The sequence below is a fragment of the Scardinius erythrophthalmus genome (genome assembly GCF_964197995.2).
Source record: "Scardinius erythrophthalmus genome assembly, chromosome: 17".
Taxonomy (NCBI): domain Eukaryota; kingdom Metazoa; phylum Chordata; class Actinopteri; order Cypriniformes; family Leuciscidae; genus Scardinius; species Scardinius erythrophthalmus.
Genome location: NC_138237.1, coordinates 15,753,780 through 15,775,644, shown reverse-complemented (window position 1 = coordinate 15,775,644; position 21,865 = coordinate 15,753,780). Strand labels below are relative to the sequence as shown.

The following is a 21,865-nucleotide window of genomic DNA, read 5'->3' as shown; positions in this document are numbered from 1 at the left end:
TGTTTAAACGCCTGCAAGTCAGTTCTGCAGTATTCTACACAATGGCATCCGCTTTAAAAAGCTGTATAAAACTCCTAGATCACTAATAATTTATGCAGCAGTGAAATCTGAACTGGTACGTTATGTTAACGATATTACAGCTAATGCAAATTCGTAATCCAAAGAAAATAGATGTATAGATGGCCTCGACATTAAAGCTTGTCTAGGACAAGTGGATTTTTTGAAGGCGCAAGTGAAAGAGGATTTTACTTAACTTTAATGACAAAAAATAACTAGGGAAGCATCGAAACACGAGAATGATTTTGATTTTATTACATTCAATGTAAACAGCGATTGATGAGGGATAGTGTATTTCTGCTAACAAGGTCGCATTGTTGAGGGAGGCTCACTGCCTGTCTCAGTGAGAGACTTTCGTGGAGAAATGAAAGCAAAATAGCATAACAGCACACACAAGAAACATACTGCGGTAAAAAAAAGTTATTTTTATTTATAACATTATAACATATGATATAGTTAACAAAACACAAATAAGGGAGCTGTTCTGCTGAATATCATCACGATTGCAAATGTTACATTGAACTTATTGTTCAATAAATAAAATAAATAATAAGTAGTTAACTGTCACGGTTGAGGAATTCATTGACGCTCCCTTGCACTGTGTGTGCGTGTTTTGTGAATGAATGTGTGTGTGTTTTGTGAATGAATGTGTGTGTGTGTGGGCGTGGCCGCTGATTGTCCTCCGGGAGATCAGCAACAGGTGTTGTGCATTACCACTGCCTATTTATACTCACCTCATGCATCTTGTGTTTGTCAGATCGTTGTTTTGTGGATGTTGCCTGTTGTGTTCCCGTTTCTTCGGCTCCTCGTGTCTCCTGCCTTGTCTTCGTCTGGAAGTTCGTCGTTACAGTTTAAGTCTTCACTCTTCACCAACACTGGGTTCATCACTTCACGTCTGACCATCTGATCGAGTTGTCCACGCAAGCCTGCGCTGCCTTGCCTGCATCTTCATCAGAGAGTTCCATTGCATTGAGAAGGATCTTGTGATCTACACACCTCTCTTGAGAACTGTACCGGCGATCTTCCAACACCTCTGGGAACTTTGTCTGCTTCCCTTTCACTCTGAGACTTGTGCTTTATATTCTAATAAAGACCTGTTTTACTTGCTATTGTCCCCTCTCAATGGTGGAGTACGCACACAACTCGTTACCTGTGTCATCTACGGGCCTATCTCCGTTTGAGGGTAGCTTAGGGTACCAGCCACCTATTTTTCCTAGTCTGGAATCCGAAGTCGCGGTCCCCTCCACTCACGCTTTTGTCCAGAGGTGTCACCGTACATGGACCAGAGCCCGTGAGACTCTGCTCCAAGTAAGGGCGCGCACCAAGGTTAAGGCCGATCGCCACCGGTCAAGACCTCCCGTGTATGTCGTCGGTTCCAAAGTGTGGCTTTCTACTAAGAACATTCCACTCCGCTCCGTTTCTAATAAGCTAGCTCCCAAATTCATTGGCCCATTTCCTGTCACCAAAATCATTAGCCCGGTGACAGTTCGCCTCAAACTCCATCCTGCGTACAGAACAATTCATCCCGTGTTCCATGTTTCCAAATTGAAACCCGTATTTTATTCACCCATTAATCCGCCAGCCCCGGTTCCCCCACCGCCGCGACTCGTAGATGGGGAACCCACTTATTCGGTAAATCGAATTCTGGACTCGAGACGGAGGGGACGCGGATTCCAGTACCTGGTGGACTGGGAGGGTTACGGTCCGGAGGAGAGAAGTTGGGTGCCTGCTAGGGACATCCTGGATCACTCCCTTATCGATGATTACAATCGCCAGGTAAGGGGGTCTGGGAACGCCAGGAGGCGTTCCTAGGAGGGGGGGTACTGTCACGGTTGAGGAATTCATTGACGCTCCCTTGCACTGTGTGTGCGTGTTTTGTGAATGAATGTGTGTGTGTGTGGGCGTGGCCGCTGATTGTCCTCCGGGAGATCAGCAACAGGTGTTGTGCATTACCACTGCCTATTTATACTCACCTCATGCATCTTGTGTTTGTCAGATCGTTGTTTTGTGGATGTTGCCTGTTGTGTTCCCGTTTCTTCGGCTCCTCGTGTCTCCTGCCTTGTCTTCGTCTGGAAGTTCGTCGTTACAGTTTAAGTCTTCACTCTTCACCAACACTGGGTTCATCACTTCACGTCTGACCATCTGATCGAGTTGTCCACGCAAGCCTGTGCTGCCTTGCCTGCATCTTCATCAGAGAGTTCCATCGCATTGAGAAGGATCTTGTGATCTACACACCTCTCTTGAGAACTGTACCGGCGATCTTCCAACACCTCTGGGAACTTTGTCTGCTTCCCTTTCACTCTGAGACTTGTGCTTTATATTCTAATAAAGACCTGTTTTACTTGCTATTGTCCCCTCTATCCTTTCGTAACATTAACTTAGTTAATATTAAGTTACTTTCATTTTTAGACACAATATTGACTGTTTGTGTTCCACTTCACAGACAAAAATAGTTCCAAAGGAAAACACTCAGCGCTGTGTTTTGAATGTTTTGCCATTTTGAACGAACGAAACTAGTGCAAAATGCCCGTGCAAAATAAGTTTTTGTGTGTATTTTTAGTAATTGTTGGTTTGGTGTATTTGAATGCTCGTTGTTACAATTACACAGCAAAAGTTCAGTGACATTTTTATTTGTGCATGGTAGAAAGCAAATACTGATACTGACATAATGACATACAATAAATGTGGAAAATTGAACTACACGATTCATGGAGCAGGCTACTCAGTGAACTCCAAGCTACTTAAAGGGATACTTCAGGATTTAGCATTAAGGTTTGTATTAGTAGAAAACCTGTAGTATTTTCGAATTACCGTGCTTTCCACCCTCATATCCCCCTGAGACGAGAGATTTATGTATTTTTTGTCTGGAAAAAATCCTCCGATGATGCAAAAATCGCCCTTTTGCGACATCAGAGGATTTTTTGGCCAGAGGCTAAAGACTACAGCCAGTAGTAGGGGCTGCCCCGCATGTTTTCAACCCGCCCATACAGGGTGGGATCTCACTCACAGAATGTACACATATCAGCCATCTTTCTTTGGAAGCTAAGATAGCAGGCTCTTGTTCTGTGGAGAAAGCTAAGTAGTAGGGGTTACCATCCTCTTTTTCCCGGACATGTCCGGCCGTCGAGATCGTCCAAAATGTCCGGGATTTGGCTTTTGCTTTCTGCAGTCGCCATTCATTGTTTACATGCACACCTTTTGTTTCAATCTAACTGAATTCATTCCGATTGGTGAATCGGAATGTAGTGTTTACATGAACGCTAAAAAAGTGATCGGTTGATGTGCGTTTTAACATTGCTAAGAAAATTCCCGCTCCTCCGTGAGAGATACGAGACCGGCGCGTCTCAGTAATGACGCCACCGGCCTCGCGGCGTTCTCCCGCGCCCCTCAGTCTCGTCCTGTGCTGCGTTCCAGTCCACTTTTAGACACGCACTTGCGAACTACCCTAAGCACTTCCCCTTGGGGGAATCCCTGCCGCCATTTTGAAGTGCGTTCCACTTCATGAAGTGGACGAGGGAAGTTTATATGGACAGACCCTCGTTCCCAAGATTTTGACCGAGGGAGCGAGTCTGCTTCAAATGTACACTTCAGGCACCTATATGTCCCACAATGCAGTACGATTGTGACGTCACCACATATCTCGTCTAATCACCACCACACAGACAACTCTATGATATATTAATTATAATTTTTTTTATTTAAAACAACCCAAACACACCTATAAACATTTGGATGCTGCATTAAACAAATTCTTAAAGGGAAAAGAAATGTAAATAATAAATCAACTCCACAGCTGATTCCAGTTTCCGCCAGTAGTGGGCACTCGTGCAACGTAAGCAATGACGTACATCCGAGTGAACGAGACGGAGGGAAGTTAGCGAGTGAAGGGCATAACAATTTTGGACTGGAACGCAGCACTGCTCGCCACAGTAAACATAATGAATGGCGACTGTAGAACGCAAAAGTCGAATCCCGGACATTTTGGGCGATCTCGAAATCCCGGGGCAAACTCGTCACGGAGTCTCACTAGTAGCCTAGCCTTGTTGTTTTCAACTGCGCTCTCTTACCGGTAGGCGTGGCTTGGGAGTGGCCTCGTAGGGCAGCGAAGCAAGTGCATTCTGGGAGTTGTTGTCTTTCATCCACATAAGCCAAAAATACATTTTCTGGATTTTCTCAGTCTAGAAAGCTCCAAATTCAAAAATAATTTCACATTTCTTCTACATAAATGACCTATTTTAAATACGCATTCATCTTTCCAGAGGTGAAGTACCCCTTTAAGCTCCGCTGCTTTCTTCGACCCTCTCTGTCTCTGGTCCTGGGCTGTGCTCACTCAGGCCCCGTCCACACTACTGCGTTTTTGTTTAAAAACGGAGACCTTTTGCTACGTTTGCACCTCCCGTCCACACTAAAACGGCAAAAACGGAGACCCAAAACGGAGAAGTTTAGAAACGCTGCCGACCCGTTTTTCGTTTTGAATCTCCGGAGGGCGTTTTAGTGTGGACGGGTCAAAACGGAGGACTTTAGAAACGATGACGTACTATAGAGCTCACGTTCGGCTCTATGATTGGGTGTCATCAGTCATGGCGTATATCTTTGCTAGCAGCTGTTGTCCAAGTAAATTCTGCATTTAACAATGCTATAACTGCCTACATGCGCCGGAGGCAAGCTATTATTCGAGCGATCTGAGACAATTCCTGTGTGCAGCGGCGGTATCGACCGTTCATTGAGCGTCGGTTTTGGGTTAACCCGGGAAGAACCAGCGCATGGTGGGATAATTTTATCAATGAAGTTGTGTTTACATCGGCACGCGCATGCCCAGTGTTGGTGAATGGTCACGTGATCCGCGTTTTCAGTCGTTTTAATGTGGACGGAGATCAATTCTAAAACGCAGCTAAAACGCTGGTGTGGACGGAGATCGTATTCGTTTTAATTCTCCGTTTCTAAACGAAAACGCAGTAGTGTGGACGGGGCCTCAGTGTGCAGTGTGAGAGGGGGAGTGGCCAGCGGCTAGAGCGGCAAATGCCAGTGTGTGTTTCTTTTACCGATATATATTTAATTATATCTTTTGCATTTCTAATCCAAACAACGTCAAACTTGGCACTGCACTATTTTCGCCCTTCATTCAAGTCAACTGCTTAGTTCACGCAGAGTAACTATAGCTTAGAATGATTTGGCAAAAACCGACTTCATACAATAAAATACAATCTTTACAGTCTATGGTTAAGAATAAGGTAAATAAATGTTGGCTGTGCTGCACTGTTTCTTTCTCTCTGTTCATTCCGGTAAAAGGTCTACAACAGGTCATCTATTAGACAAAAAATATATATATTTGTGAAGTTTTGATAAATTTGCGAATGTCTTAACAGTATTTCTTAAAAAAATAGCATTTTATGATTATTTAGTTATTTAGAAATTGTTTGTATTTCAAAAATACAGGAAATATCTGTAAAATAAAGTACAAATTCCTTTAAATTAATATTATTTTTTACAGTGCGCAGCTAAGGGAGAAGATGGTAGGCTACTGGCAGGATTCAAGTGAGAAAGTGCGTAAACCTTCGGACCTGTGATCTCGTTTACCTAATGTCACATTATAGTGATGTTGGGATGATTATTTTATACATGTTCCTTGTCTTATTTATTTCAGCCTTTTTATCCAGTTAGAAATTAATGCTTTGTCACATATCTTTCACAAGGAGCTTAGGATTTAAACGTTTGAAAAATTGTCTTTTGTCCTGTAGGAGGAGGCCTCAATTATTTGTCTTATTAAGTTTAGAGTGTGATTGATTTGTTTAAAAGGTTAGTTAAAAGGGGGAAATATCCCCTCTTGTGCTTCCAGAAACATGACATATCCCAACTAGCTCATGCAGTCAAGATGATGGACCGTGCTGTGGTTCAAAATGGAGACATTACAGATGGTATTTAGAGAAAACATTTATTTTCACTGCTACACCATTTATTTTGGATTACTGACGGATGGATATACATTAAAAATGTTTAACAGCTTTATATCCAAATCTCAGATTTCCTGTACTGTGAGGATCCCGCTGATTAATTTCGAGGAGAGAAAAGCACTCTTCTCCCGCTTTTAAATTCCAGTATGATAAAGCCAAAGGACGGTCTGTGACTGCCCTCTGCTGGTGAGTTTCATACTTTATTAAAACAATGTTTTTTTGAGTAAAATGGGAAGCACTTCTTTGAGTGACGTTTGTATTCGTTAATTTTTAGGAGTACTGAATACAATGATTTGTTCCAGAGTCGGCGCCAGGGCAGATCTACTGGAGGGGCATTGGGTCATCGGCGGGGGGGCACTGACGTTTGACATTTTGACGCAGTGGCGACATCATAGTCCAACACAGCACAAATGCTATATAAAACTAAACACGTTTATTATTATTATTATTATTATTATTATTACAATTACATGGCTTGGTTGAATTCTAATATATAATGCGGTCTGTTATTTCTTGATAACAGCCGCTGCTAAGTATAACGTTAACACACCATTGCCATGAAAAACAGAGCGTTGCTATGGACGCAGGACTCTAACCGTAGAGACGGAACGGATTATTTTCTTTAGCGGAAGCAATACAATAGTTTTTAAATAAATAAACTCCTTTTTAAATCAATATTTTGTGTCAAATTATTGATTTATTTTGTTGGTAGCCATGTAATACAACCGCCTCGCTCTACATGATCCCTTACATATCCAGACATCCCAAGTCTCCCGGAAGTTCCGGGAGTCTCCCGCATATTGATAGCGGCTCCCTGATGCCCGCAAATCAGTTAAAATCTCCCGGAAGCAAGAGCGCGCAAGCGTAGCGCGCGCACGGCAGAGAGAGGGAGCGAGAGACCTTGCGTGTGTGCGCTAGTGTGCGTGTGTGCCTCGGGATTTTATCTCTACTTTCGAGCCGAATTAATCAGACCCCCCCCCCCGTTGGAGATTTGTCGAACCGAACTAATTAGAACCGAATCCCCCCCCCCCCCCCCCCCCCCCCGTTGGAGATTTCTCGAACCGAATACCCCCCCCGTTGGAGATTTCTTGACTCCCGGAAATGACTTTGTGCAGGTTGGGATGTCTGCATATCTTCTTACAGGCAGCCAAGTATACACAAATGCAGATATTACTACACATTAATTGCGCAGATATTAACATAAATAAATACATAATCTCTGTATTACATACATACTACATTACATAGTCTCCAATACCATCTCTGCTGTTCTTCTTAGTGCAAATTTTTTTATTCCCCAAACTACTTCAGGACACTAAACAAGAGATCGGTTGATGTGCGTTTTAACATTGCTAAGAAAATTCCTGTTCCTCCGTGAGAGATACGAGACTGGCGCGTCTCAGTAATGACGCCACCGGCCATGCGCCGTTCTTCTGCGGCCGTCAGCCTCGTCCTGCTCGCCACAGTAAACATAATGAATGGCGACTGTAGAACGCAAAAGCCGAATCCCGGACATTTTGGGCGATCTCGAAATCCTGGGCAAACTCGTCACGGAGACTCACTAGTAGCCTAACCTTGTTGTTTTCAACTGCGCTCTCTAACCGGTAGGCATGGCTTGGGAGTGGCCTCCTAGAGCAGCGAAGCAAGTGCATTCTGGGAGTTGTTGTCTTTCATCTACATAAGCCAAAAATACATTTTCGGGCTTTTCTCAGTCTAGAAAGCTCCAAATTCAAAAATTTCTTCACATTTCTTCTACATAAATGACCTATTTTAAATACACATTCATCTTTCCAGAGGTGAAGTATCCCTTTAAAGCACATTTTTCATGATAATGATTGCTAATAAAACACAGTAGCAGGCTAACAATGGGACGTCTTTCCAACGGTGCTTGACTGCATCAAGCTGCAGCACACACAAACACTCACACTCTGCTTGTGTGAGTAAAACATACATACAGTCAATTTAAACAAAAAACATAAAACCAAAAGTTAAAGGTCAGTCAGGTCCTGCCAGAAACTAAATAACTGTTATTGTGATCATTAGTGCAATCAAAAATAATAATTTCCTGCTCTTAAAATAGTAGATATCTATCCTCCCATGGAAACTAGAGCATCTGTTGTAAGTAAATAGGTAAGTAAGAAAGCTAATAAAGATAAAAAAAACGTTTGTAGCCTAATTTTTGTAAAAGAACAAAGAGAAAAGGACATAACACAGGCCTAATTTGAACTTACATAATGACAACAGCTCAATAAAGGCTATGTCACGAGCATCATGTGTGCTACCATCTGCTCTATTGCTCTGACATTGACTTTTAAATGTAATCCTACCTGATCTGGCTTGCTTTGGACTTTCTTCTGTCATCCTCAAGGGAAAGTCATTCTAAATGTGACAGATGCACAACAGCAAACATACTTAAAAGTTACTACCCAGTTACTGAACGGCTCAGTTTAACTAAGTGACATTTGATGAGAATGTTTTGGGAACACATTATTGTAGCGTATTGAACGTAAATTTAAATATCATTTGTTTGCCAGGCAATAAACATAATAATTCCAGATACAAATCAGTCAGAAAGAATGTACTGTGGGAAAAGGGCTTTCAGAACAAATAGATGCAGAGAAATAAATTACATGACTGAAGGTCCTTGAAGCTTTGCAGTGATTCCAGAATGAACAAAGTCAAATGAATAATTCAGGTTCCAAATCTACACTATTGTTCCAAAGTTTGGGCTTGCTAAGATTTTTATTTTATTAATTTATTATTTTTTGTGTATAAGATGTTTTTGAAGAGGTCTCTTATGCTCACAATGCCTGCATTTATTTTATTTTGAAATATTGTGAAATAAATGTAGAATTTAAAATAACTGTTTTCTATTTTGATATATTTTTTATATAATTATATCAGCATCCATTACTCCAGTTTTCAGTGTCACATGATCCTTCAGAAATCATTCTAATATGTGATTGAATGCTCAAGAAATGTTTCTTCTTATTATTATCAGTGTTGAAAACAGTTTGTGCTGCTTAATATTTTTCAGGATTCTTTGAACAAAGTTCAAAAGAATAGCATTTATCTGAAATTTTTTTGTAACTTTATAAATGTCTTTACTGCATGTCTTTACTTGCTGAACAAAAGTATTAGGTATGTGTATACATCATTTTTTAAGCTAATGATATCAATAACCCTAGACAATTGTTTAATTCCATTTAACAAACTGCTCAAATATGACTGTCTCTCAAATGTCCCTGCTTCAACTTTGTAATGTTTAGGCCTGTCACGATAACAAATTTTGCTGGACGATAAATAGTCCAAGAAATTATCGCGATAAACGATAATATTGTCGTTCTGAGACCATTTTCATTTCATATAATTATAATGGCATAATAATGCAGGTACACCTTTTCAACGATCTATAAACTTTTATTTCTAAAGAATATTAAACATTGAAAACGGAAAACATTTTAAATATCCCAAAAAATGAACAAAACAACCAAAAACAATGAAAGCAATGGACTCTTAGTGTCTGTTAACAAAATAAATGTCTGTTAATAAATAAAATGAAACAAAATTGCACTTCAAAAAATATTAAACATTAGGCTTTAGACATTATTAAATAGTGATACATTCCATAACAGGCAAAACTGACAGTTAGGACCTTTGTAAACAAATAAAAAAAAGCCTCAACAAGCCATATCGCACAATTTTGCACTGTTACTCCTGTTACTTTGTCCTCCTGTTACTTTGTCAAGTGATTGTGTACTGTCGGGAAGACGGAGACGCACTTTATTGCGTGCATGCTACGCACTGAAAATACTTGGTTAGGATTAGGGGTGAGGAGTGCGTGCGTATTACACGCCATAAAGAGCGTATCATATGCACGCAAAAACTATTTTTGGCGTATAAATGGCACGAGAAATAACATTCGTGGTATAGATACGCATTTTCATGTGATCGGGCTCGCTGTCGCAACTCACAACTAGCGTCTTCTCTCTCTCCCGGCAGTAGCCGCAAACACTCCCGCCGGCGCTTTCCCATACAAAGACCATGTGACTGACAAGCGCCGCGGCGCCGCCTTCTCACACAAAGACCATGCAACTGACAACAAGAGGGTTCACTCCTCCTATACGCTAAAGAACCGAGCGAGAGTGGTCATCCAGTCTCTTTGGTAGAGAGAGAGAGACGAGGAAAACAAACAAGCATGCAAATGGAATTATCGCGGCCGGAAAAATTATCGAGCTCATTTTTTTTTATCGTGCGATTAATCGACTTATCGACTATCGCGACAGGCCTAGTAATGTTCCTTGATTTCTTTAGCTCGAAGATTGAGTGTATTTGTAAATGCACTATCACTCCGTCTGTTTCTCCTTTAAATACTTCAGATTTTTCAGGTATCTCTCTCTCAAATTTCTCTACACTGGACATTCATTCTCTTAGCAATGAGGTTTCACAAATGAAAGCTACCTCTTCCATTGCTGATCCTATACCGACTTGTCTGTTTCAGTCATGTTTTGCTTCTTTATGTCCTGTTGTTTTGAATATTATAAATGACTCCCTGTGCTCTGGTGTTGTGCCAGCAGCATTTAAAATTGCTGCTGTAACCCCTGTACCTCAAAAAGCTAACACAGACGTTAATAATATTAATAACTTTCATCCCATTTCCAATCTTCCTATCCTTCCTAAACTTTTAGGGCGAATTGTTGCTTCTCAATTGCACTCTCATTTTACTGCAGACAATCTTTTTGAACCCCTTCAATCTGGCTTCTGTAAATTCCACAGCACTGAAACTGCATTAGTAAAGGTCACAAATGATTTGTTAATTGCTTCGGATTCTGGCTGTCTTTCAATTTTGATCCTTCTTGATCTAAGTGCTGCTTTTGACACAGTAGATCACTCTCTTTTTATCAACCGCTTATGGCGCTTTTCCACTAAACAGTACCAGCTCGCCTCGCCTCGACTCGCCTTTGTTTGGTTTTCCACTGTGTAAAAGTTGTACCTGTACCTGCTTCCAGGTACTTTTTTTTCGTATCACCGAGCTGAGGCGATAGTAAAATGTGACGTGAAAACACGGCAGACTGCTGATTGGTCAGAGAGAATCGTCATTATTCACTGCGTCATCATTGCACGCGCCAGACGCAATTTCCTCTGGGGACCAATGTTTCGGAAAACACTGAAGTTTCCCTGGGCGCCGCCATTGATTAGCAGACCATCACCTGTTGTTAGCATTCCATTGACTCCCATTCATTTTGGCGTCACTTTGACAGCGAATAACTTCACATTTGAGGCATTTAAAGACTCCATTTGTCCATTATTTATTTCTAAAGAAAGATGAAAATGTATAAAAGGCTCCATTACCTTGTATCTTACGTTATGGCCCTGTAGAAGCCGTTTTTGTAAAAATAGGTTAACGATTGCATCATAAACATGCGACTCTCTGTCGCACAGTACAGAAATTACCGTATGGACAGGAGGAGAAGCTTCAGGCAATCGGGGAGACATGGAGGCAAAATGACAAAATAATTAATCAGAATATTTAGCAAAAGTTTCTCCTGCTCCTAGCTCATGGACAGCTCCTACTCACACTCTCTGTCTCTGCAAGTGTCGGAAGGGAATGATTCAAATTTCTCTTGGCACAGCTACTAGAGGACAGACGGGTTTCTCACGTCACAGTGCTTCTAATTGACTTCACTTTTCTCCGTTGAATCCAATGGGGTCGCTGTGTCTATTTATTTTACTGTCTATGGATTTCCTCCATTGTCCTGTGTGTGTGGGTAGCGGGTGTGTGTCGCGTAGAAGATTACGTCACGGCAGTTTCCTGTGGCGTCGCTATGACGACCAGGTACCATTGTGGAGGTACTATCCATAGATATCCATATAAGGCTAGATGTCTTACGGCGGAGTCTCGAACGGCATCACCGGCGGGCATCTTGTCACAGGCAGGCTTTCTGGCGGGCTCTTTGGTACCTGATGTAAGGTGAGTGATCAGCACGAACACAAATACTCTTGATGGATTTACTAATGGTTTGGTTTCTTACAAACGTTATTAACTGGCTATAATTCTGAATGCCTGAACATGTTGAACATAATTATTCATATGTATGCAGTGTCATAACTACATCTCTGACGTTTATAACAAACCAAACCGTTTGAAAATCGGTAGAAAATTGAGCAAGTTATGGTTATTTAAAAAGTACATGCAGCATTAAAACACAATGTTACGAGTGAGCGAGCTGCCTGTGGCAAGATGGCCGCCACGTGCGGACGTCGACCTCCACTGGCCAGCAGCGCGCACAAGACATCTAGCCATTATTATATGATATCTATGGTACAATCTGCAATGGAAAACGGAGCGAAAAGCCTCAAGGATCAATTTTGGGCCCTTTACTCTTTTACATTTACATTTTTCCACTTGGTCAACTTTACTTGGTCAACTTTTAAGTTCACTTGGTCTTAAAGGGGTCATATAATGCCATTTTTGTACAAGCTAATATGATTCTTTAGGGTCTAAATTAAAAGGTTGTAATATACTTTAATTAAAAATTCTCATTAGTATTGTAAGCAAACACTCATTTTACCTGGTCAAAAACAGCTCTGTTTTCAGCACGCCGTTTCAGTGCATGTGTCTTTAAATGATAATGAGCTTTGCTCACCCCACCGCTCTGTTCTGTGCATACACCGTTTGAAATAATAACACAATAACCATAACGCGTTTTCATTATAAACGTGGGATTATGAATTATATTGATAACGTCGTACATAGAAAACATGCCATAATGTACCTGACTCCTGAGTGTAAAAATAGCTGCATTCATCGTGAAGTGTGCAGCAAGCGATTTGCAAAGATTAATATAAAGATTAATATAAAGGTTAATAAAACGTTAACGTTACACTCACTTCAGTTCTTCTGGAGGTTCAGCAGGAACACTAATAGTTGCCGATCCTTTTTTCTGGAGCAGCTTCTTAGCAAATCCAGCTTTATACTGACCCTCGTTTATAAAGCAGTCTGGTGTGTGAAATGATTCGCACAAACATGAAAGCATTGACGTTGATTCGTGGGGAATATTCACTTCGAAAACAAACTCAGCCACTGCGTCTTCAGCGGTTCGGATTTAGTGACATCAAATTGACTGCTGTGTTCGTTATTACACCCAAGAACAGGACCCCATTCTGCTCATAGACAGTGCTCCAGTGAGTATCAACAATGACGCGTGGACTATGATGATTGACAGCTCGCTCACGAGCGAGGGCCGGACTGTGTTGAAACGCTGATGTCAATCACAAATCGTGGGAGGGGCATCCGACCGTGTGACGTCACTAGGTCGAACAGCTTGATTTTAGAGATTGGAAAACATATAAGGAGATTAAAAAAAAAACACTGGATGGATTTTTATCATTTTATGATGGTTGTGTACAGGCACTGCCAACACACATTTCAGTACAATCAACTTGTAAAAGTGCATGTACTATTATATGACCCCTTTAACTTTCATTTTTACGCAGATGATACTCAGATTTATATACATTCAAAACCTGATGATAATGTGGCTGTTGAGATAAAAAAAAATTAAAAATCTCAATTTTCTTTGTCTAAACAGTGACAAAACTAAGGTTATACTCATTGGTTCACCCCACCAGCTATGTAAAAAAAACTGGGTCTTTAACTTTAAATGTGGATGGCTCTAATTTAGAGTTTAAACAAGATAAAAGAATTTGGGGATGATATTTGATGCTAATTTAACTTTTGATCCTGATATCCAGAATAGAGTCAATAAATTTTTTTCATCTTAGAAACATTGCCAGACTATGTCCTATGTTGTCATTTCTGGTGGCTGAAAAATTAATGAACATTTTTGTATATTCTCGCATTGATTTTTGCAAGGCTGTACTTGCTGGGGTTTCAAAAGCTACTCTAAACAAATTACAGTTTGTTCAAAACTCTGCTGCCAGAATCCTAAATGGGACCAAGAATAGAATAGGGATCACATCACTCCTATTTTGGAGTCCTTACACTGGCCTGGATCCTCAATATTTGTCAGAAATTATAATCCCATTCATCCCAACGCGTGATCTCCGCTCCTCCGAAGCTGGTCTTTTAACTGTCCCGCCAACTCGTTTAAGATCTGTGGGTGATAGATCTCTTCATTTGCTCCAAAACTATGGAACTCTCTGCTCTCTGAGATTAGGCAGGCGGAATCTCTGAGTGTTTTTAAAGCTTCCATACTCTTTTAGGGTAGCTTTTATTTGATTAACTTTTTTTTTCTATACCATTTACTTATGAAACTCTTTTGATAACATTTTATATTTGTATTGTATATTTTGAATGTACTTATCTCTTATGAATGCTTTTCTTTTATATTGTTGTATTTCTCTTTTATTTTTTATTTTTGTGAAGTGCTTTGAGATGTAACTTTTAAAGGCGCTATAGAAAATAAAGTTTATTATTATAAAGACTTTTTTTCTGTTATATTATTTCCTCTGTTGAATTCTAACAGAAACTAAAGCAAAGACTAGCATTTCTCTGGAGTAAAAAACATCTGCTTAAGTCCCTTTGATTGACATATCTCACTCTCTCTCAAATTTATTTCCCTAACAGCGCTTCCTGGTTAGGATTTGATGGATTCTATGAATAGCTGTAACCTTGAGCTACTTATTAGAGCTCATTGAAGATCCCTCCACTACAGATCTGTGGATATCTGAACATTAGCATTCTGCTGAGCAAATTTAGCAGATGTTCTTGAAGTGATTACCAGACTCATGATTGCTGAAATTTTACCTAATGATTGACAGGAACTGAAGGGTGTTTAATTAGTGCAAGTGGATTTCTCTGTTGAGAAGCTGGTCTGGTTTGGTTTAGTTCATTACGGTGTTGATATGGTCAGTAATAGGAATGTCAGACAAATGTCATGTGAGAATAGAGCGAGTTCGCTACAGCAAAACAGGAAATAATACCTTGCTAACACCTCTCTCATTACCTCAGCCCAGTCGAGATGGAAACGTTTAAATGAGAGCTTCACACTGAGAAGTGTTTGTGATTGTTACTGGCACCCCTGGGTCAGTTCTCTCACTACCAGCAGCTGACTTGGTCAGGAGTTGCCGAGTGGGCTGGAGGTGGAAATAGCACTGTTGAGCTTTTTTGAAGAAGAAAAAAAAAAAAAAAGACAAACTATATATTTATTATGTATTTATTAAAAATTCATAATCTCAATTAATTTTTTCTCTCGATATTTTCATATGCATTTTGTATTAAAATTCCTCTTTCAGACAAAAAGCAGCACAATTCAGATTCAGACAAACCAAGTTGCCTAATCCGTGGGTGAAATATGTAAACAGCATTCTGTTTAAAAAAATTTCCCTCATGCTGTCAGAAAGTCCCCCTATTAATTCCTCTGATGCGCATTTTCTGCGTACCGGGACGCTCTCCCGACTGGAGGGAAATATCAGACACAGTATGAGCAGAGCAACCTGGATGTTACACACTATGGCCACCTCTGTGTTGGTGGACAGTCCCGTAGCAGAGATGGAGTCTTCTCATCACTGACACAGAGACAGCCTCTCTCAGATCAGCTGTCAGCCCCAGAAGACACTGCTCTGATCTGTGACCTGTGAAGCTCAGCTCTTCAAAGCCCTACTGCTGCTGTCATTATTTGTCACCCAGGGGTCCTCCTGATCATCTGAGCCTGTGTGATCAAGTGCGCCCTATACTTTTCAAATCTCTCATGTTCACAGATCAAGGACACAATGTGTTTTGGTGTTGGAGGAAGACTTTGACTCAAGAGCATGAAGAAGGTTTCTGCTTTGAAGAGTTCTTACTTTAAATGACTGCACAACATTACCATCGTTCACTTTCATCACCCAAAACCACCTGAACTCACCATTTGTTTGCCAATGGTGAGTTGCCAGACCTAACATCTTGATGTAGGTCTGGCTTGCCAGGCTAGGTGATTGTGCTGGGCAGACTCCATATTAATGCTTTCGAAAAATGATTGGTTGATTTGTAAAAATTGTGATTCCTATTTCATTACAATGGCAGGCCATTTGCTAATTTAGCAGATATTACAAACATTCCATGTCAGATATTTATGGAATATACATGCATGTCTGACAGATTTTGATAAGTGAATGGATCATTTTGCATGTGATGGCTCACACGATAAAATAATGTTAGAAAATAATGTTAGAAGTTGTGAAGAGTTTGACAGTTTTATTGAGAATCAATTCAACAGTTTGGATCAACAAGCCATGTACATTTAGTTATTGTGAAAATTGTAGACAAATGTAATTAATTGCACAAAAAACATGTGCCAAAGCACATTCATTTTGCTTAAATTAATAATACATTTAAAACATCAGAGATCTGAACTTATCGTTTTGAGAAAAAAGAGCCAAAGCAATTAAGAAAAACTGTAAACACCTGCAAGTCCATTCTGTAGTATTCTACACAATATGCATTTAATTTTGGTTAAATATCTAATACAGGACTGAAAATATCAGATAGGTTTTAAGATTAATGACCCATCATTTGGATTTTGAAATGGCATAGCTGCAGTTGTTTATATTTTACATCAATAATCAAATCAATGACTATCAGTGATGTTTTGGACCCTAGTCTTTCATTGTATGAACAAAAAACATTTGTTCCACAGAAGAAAGTAATTCATCAAATGACATTAGGGCGAAGAAATGATGAAAGAATTTAAATTTTTGGGTGAACTATAAGTTACACAAAAGCAATAGACACCAACTAGGTGACATATACTAATAAAAGTAAACACAAGAAAATGTAGGAGACTCTAACTGGGCTTTTACATAAGCTACAAATAACATGCACCCAAATAATATGTTTATGATCCAATTGATGGCTCAATGAGACTGAAAAGCCTTTGTGTAAACACCTCAATCAATCCAATTGAGCTCAATCCAAATAAAATTTCAATTGGATTGAAAGAGGATGGTGTAGATTTGAAATAATCGAATCAACAGTAGCTACTGAACATTTTTTTAAGTTGGATTTAAAAATTCCTTGCAGACGTGCAGTGCCGTGATGTTTGCATTTATGTCTTACAAACTAGTAAGTGAAGGAGACTGAATATTTACTGAATATTTGCTAAAAAGCTCTTCTGACAAAGCAAAAACGGCAATTGAGCTCGGGGTAGCTCCAGTGACATTGCGGTGGCTTTCTCTGGTTCTAAACGTGTTGACTGGCCACTGCGCATATAAACAGAACTTTCACAATCTGAAATTGGATTGGATTCATTCAGACTGAAGAAAATGAGTGCATGTAAACATACCTATTGACATTTAGTCATATTGCATCAGAAAATGCCTGCTAGTGCTATCTGAGAGCAAGCTTAATCATTAACCAAATGAGAACCATTTTTTATAAATGGGCTGAGAAAATCCAATAGACAGATCAAAAGGATCTGATCAGAAAAAAATTCAGGGAGTGCAACGGTCTGTGACAAGTAGGAATTTTTCAAGTAAAGGCACAAGGTGCATGAATCTCTCATTTTCATAAACACAAAAGCACCTTCAAGTAGCATATGTTCAAAGTTCAAGATTCCTTCAAGAGCCCTTGTCGGTTCTCGGTTTTGCTTTGTGCTTGAATGAAGGCAAGGGAGGCAATCTTATACGCCAAGATGTCTTGTAATCAACAGCTTGTTCCATGTTCACTTTCCCTTGATCTACATAGTTTCCAGCTTTCATCACAGTCTTTGCTATGTTGTTTGCCATTTCACCCTATAAAAAAGTAAACAAAACCCTTTAAATTATGATATACCAAAGTCATAATCCCATAACGCTTTCATGTACATTATTCTGATAATTAAATGATATTTGATAACTGATATTTCAGTGGTGTTAAACAGCTATTCCTGTTAGATAAGGCACTGAAACTTTCATTTTTAACTGTGTAAGGCTTTTTTGCACCATTTTTTTTTTTTCCAGATCATTTATTTAACTCTCCGGCAAGCTGACAGTACCTGACTGTTGACTAACACAGCTATATCCAAAAACATATTTTGCAGCTCTCGAATGCTGGCCTCCAGACAGAGAATGTCCTTATGCCGTGACTCAATCTCATTCAGAGCTCGTCCCGTGATGCAGGAGCCGGAGTTGATCTATACATACAAAGAGTAACCTTAACATTTAAGGAAGCTTATGTGTAAAAGTGCATTCAGCTGTATGTTAACACTGAAACTTACATTTGAGGTAAAGAAAGCAGTGTTGTTACTTTGCAGTAAAACCTCTGTCTCCTCTTCAGTGATGAATCTACCACCTTGAAAAATAACAAGTCTGATTTCTATATACAGTAAACTCCCATTGAAAAGTTTGGGGTCAGATCAATAGAACAACATGTATTTTAAAAACAGAAATCTCTTGAAGCATTATATACTGTATGTCTTTATATCAATTTAATGCACCCTTGCCGAAAAAAGTATGGATTTTTTAAATTACTGACCCCAAACTTGTGAACATTTATGATTGATTCTGAAATAATGTAATAAAAATAAGAAGGGTTACCAATTACATTTCAAGGCTACATACTACTGGTAGAAATAGAGTGGAAATAAATGTGACAAAAGACATTTATGTGTTAATGTATTGTCAAGTAAATGTATTAGTTCACTCACTGATCTCCAGCTGTCTTTGTATCCGCTCTTTACTCTTTGTTCGGAAAGATAACAGTTCTTGATTGTACATGCTCATTATTTCTGCAAACCGCAATGAAAGTACTGTGTGCTATAAATGAACAACATAAATTAGAAAAACAAAAACAAAAAAAACACCTAAAGGATAATACTGAATTTATAATTCAGTAGAGGTTTACATCTCACCTGAGTATTCTGGATGCGACAGTAGACAGAGATGGTGTTTGCATTTTCATTATCTGAAAATGTTCCTTCTAAATCTACAAGAACAATCAAATAATAAAGTTTTTTAATGTGAAACAAAAGATTTAGATTATAAAAGATTATATTCCTTGTTTCGCCGGGTGTTCCTGATGGCCAGTACATGCCTGATTACATGAATTCTGCACCCCCCCCCAAAAAAAAAAAAATCTAATTTAAATTCAATTACCTTTTAGTTTATCCCGTATTAAATCTGCAGTCTGCTTGATGTCATGGCTACACTGCTCAAGTTCATCTCTCACATCTGTTAATGAGATTAGACACAAAAATATGGTAGAGATGAACACAGAGGAAAAGTGAGCTGACAAAACACTGTTGTTTAGCCTAATACTGTAGTAAATATTCAGGCTTCCCATGCCTTTAGAACAATGAATTTCCTGATTAATGAATTAGTTTTTTTTTTATCATTAATAGAGATTCTATTTAATATTTTGTATCTGAGTGTAACTTTTCATGACCTGGAAATTTTAAATTTCCAATATAATATTAGAATTTCCTATTTCCTAATTTACTATAACTGTGGGAACCCCTCTCAGACACCTAGGTGCTTAATGCACTTACAGCTGTAAAGACACAAAAACAATGTGCAATGTACTCACACGTCGGTGGGTTGATTTCTGTCAGAATGGTACTTTGCCTCAGCTTCACTTCTCCAACACGGAGGGAAATTCTCTCGATAAGTTTTTGAACCTCACCAACCTGTTTCCGTTAAAAAACGTGACTAAATGGTTCTTCACGTTTTCATTAATGTAAAGATAGATATGGCTCTACACCTATAAACAGCAGCTATACAGTAGATGTTTAAACACAAGTGCACGCATACAAACCCCATGATACAAACCTTAGGAAGGAAGTCCTCTAGGAAAGCATTGGACTCCACTGGAGCGATGATGGTATCATTGCAGCGCTGGTTACAGTCAAAACAAATAAAATGAAGTCACAGAGACAGCTGGGTCTTTTCTGTCGTATAAACCACTCGCTTTAAATATTTTCAACGTATCCAAACTTTGTTTTAATAGAAAACCTGATATAAGCCAATACTTGCTAAAGCACGCATGCGAATAATGAAATCAAGCTCTGTATTTACGATAGTGAAAGTAAGTGAAACGTAAATTGTTATCATTAATATTTGACATCTAAATAACACGAATTAAGGAAATAATTTAAGTCTTACAGCTGTTAAATCGCCCAGACGGTCCTTCATATCAGCTTCAAAGTAGTTTCTAACCCGTTACACAGTATAACAGAATGACTCGTTGGTTTGAAGTTGAACAAATCGTTCTTTTAAGTTGAATATTTTCAAAGAATCAGTTGAAATAATTCACAAAATCTGTCTGAACAGTTCAGATGAAGTGTACATGATCTATACAAAAGAATAAAAAGGCGGAATAACGAGCCGGACTTTCCAACACAACCAAGGACAGGTAAAGCCCCGCCTGTTTACTTCCGTACATTTAGACGCGATGAATAAATCATTCTAATTTTCTATTGTACGTGCTTCCGGATTAGGCTAATCATACGAGTTTAGTCTTCAAGGTAAAAATAAAAAAATAAATGAAATCAGTGTGAGTAGAGGTTACTTTTCATAACACAAAAGCATTGCTTATTTCTTGTGGCAGAGTCATGATCCTGCATTACCGAAGGCTGCATTTTGAGGACAGCATTTCTAGGATCCTCTCTTTTTTAATCCTGTATCATAGCACTTACTGTTAATTCAATTCTGTATTTGTATTGTTAGAAATTATTTACTGTTTTAATTATTTAAATGAAATTGATATTGTTCCAACCAACCCCTAATTAACGCTCTTAATATATTACGTTAAAAATTAGATGATAATATAATATAATATAATATAATATAATATAATATAATATAATATAATATAATATAATATAATATAATAATTTAATGCACGTGTTTTAAAACATCCTTTCAGTGGTCTACTCTAGACTCTAGTCTTTGCACCTCTTTGTTTCAGGTTTGAATAATGTCTGGTGGCTAGGTGGCGCTGTCACAAAAAACTAAGGTCCTAGAAATGCGGTCCTGAAACTGCATCTGCATGCTCTGTATGCTATTACAGGTGTCTGGAGCTTTGTAATGTCAAATCAAATGTAACAATTTTTGGATTAGAAGAATCCAAATTAGCTATCATCCCAAAGCTTTTTAAAGTGGAAATTAAATGATCCCTTTTTTCTCTTATTATTAAGATATGGGGTGGCATTAATACCTTTATGTTACCTAACAAGTTAAAATAACTTCATTATAAAATTCTTCATAATTACTATCCCTGTAACTCTTTTCTTTCAAAATGTAAGTTGGATACCTCGTCACAGTGCACATTCTATAATTCTAACGTTGAAACATCACACTTGTTCTTTGAATCCGACATGCAAAGGAGTTCTGGAAAGAAGAATCTTGGCTTATTATTTTTCTGCATATATAACAAACTTTTTTATTTTAGAAATAATGAATGTACCTACTGTTTTTGATTTGATTTAATCAAATGAGATTGATAGCCTATGTTAAAACTGCTAACTGGCCAGTTTCGTCTTTATAAATGTAAAGTTGATTACTGATTAAAACCACTATTGATGAAAAGAATGACGGTTTCTTTCATTATAAGAGCTCGTAATTATTTTCGGTTACACTTTATTTTAAGGTGTCATTGTTACAGTGTAATTATATATTTAAGTACTGAGTAATATTAATTAACTACATGTACTTACTAGGTTAGGGTAGGGTTAGGGTATTAATGTAAAGTAAGTATTAATGTAAAACAGAACAGCCAAACTATCCCTGTTTATTGTATCTTGTTTGAAAATGTACTTTATTGCCGTGATTTTTGTGATAGAATCCACTGTACTTTATGTGTTCAATAAAAAAAAAAAAAAGATTCACCTGCGGGCGTCATCTTCTGGTCAGACGCGGAAATTCATTTGGCGTGCGTGCTA

The 21,865-nt window shown here is 38.8% G+C and overlaps 1 protein-coding gene across 1 annotated transcript; it reads right to left on the bottom strand.

Moving 5' to 3' along the window:
* Positions 1 to 16,190: 16,190 nt before the first annotated feature.
* On the bottom strand, positions 16,191 to 20,361 carry stx2a (syntaxin 2a). Its single transcript, XM_081391188.1, has 9 exons — positions 20,088 to 20,361; positions 19,755 to 19,820; positions 19,513 to 19,612; positions 19,083 to 19,157; positions 18,839 to 18,912; positions 18,635 to 18,743; positions 18,206 to 18,279; positions 17,984 to 18,121; positions 16,191 to 17,741 (listed from the first exon to the last, which is right to left on the bottom strand). Exons 1-9 carry the CDS (start codon positions 20,115 to 20,117, stop codon positions 17,568 to 17,570), a joined length of 840 nt encoding a protein of 279 aa, XP_081247314.1. The 5' UTR covers positions 20,118 to 20,361; the 3' UTR covers positions 16,191 to 17,567.
* Positions 20,362 to 21,865: the final 1,504 nt, after the last annotated feature.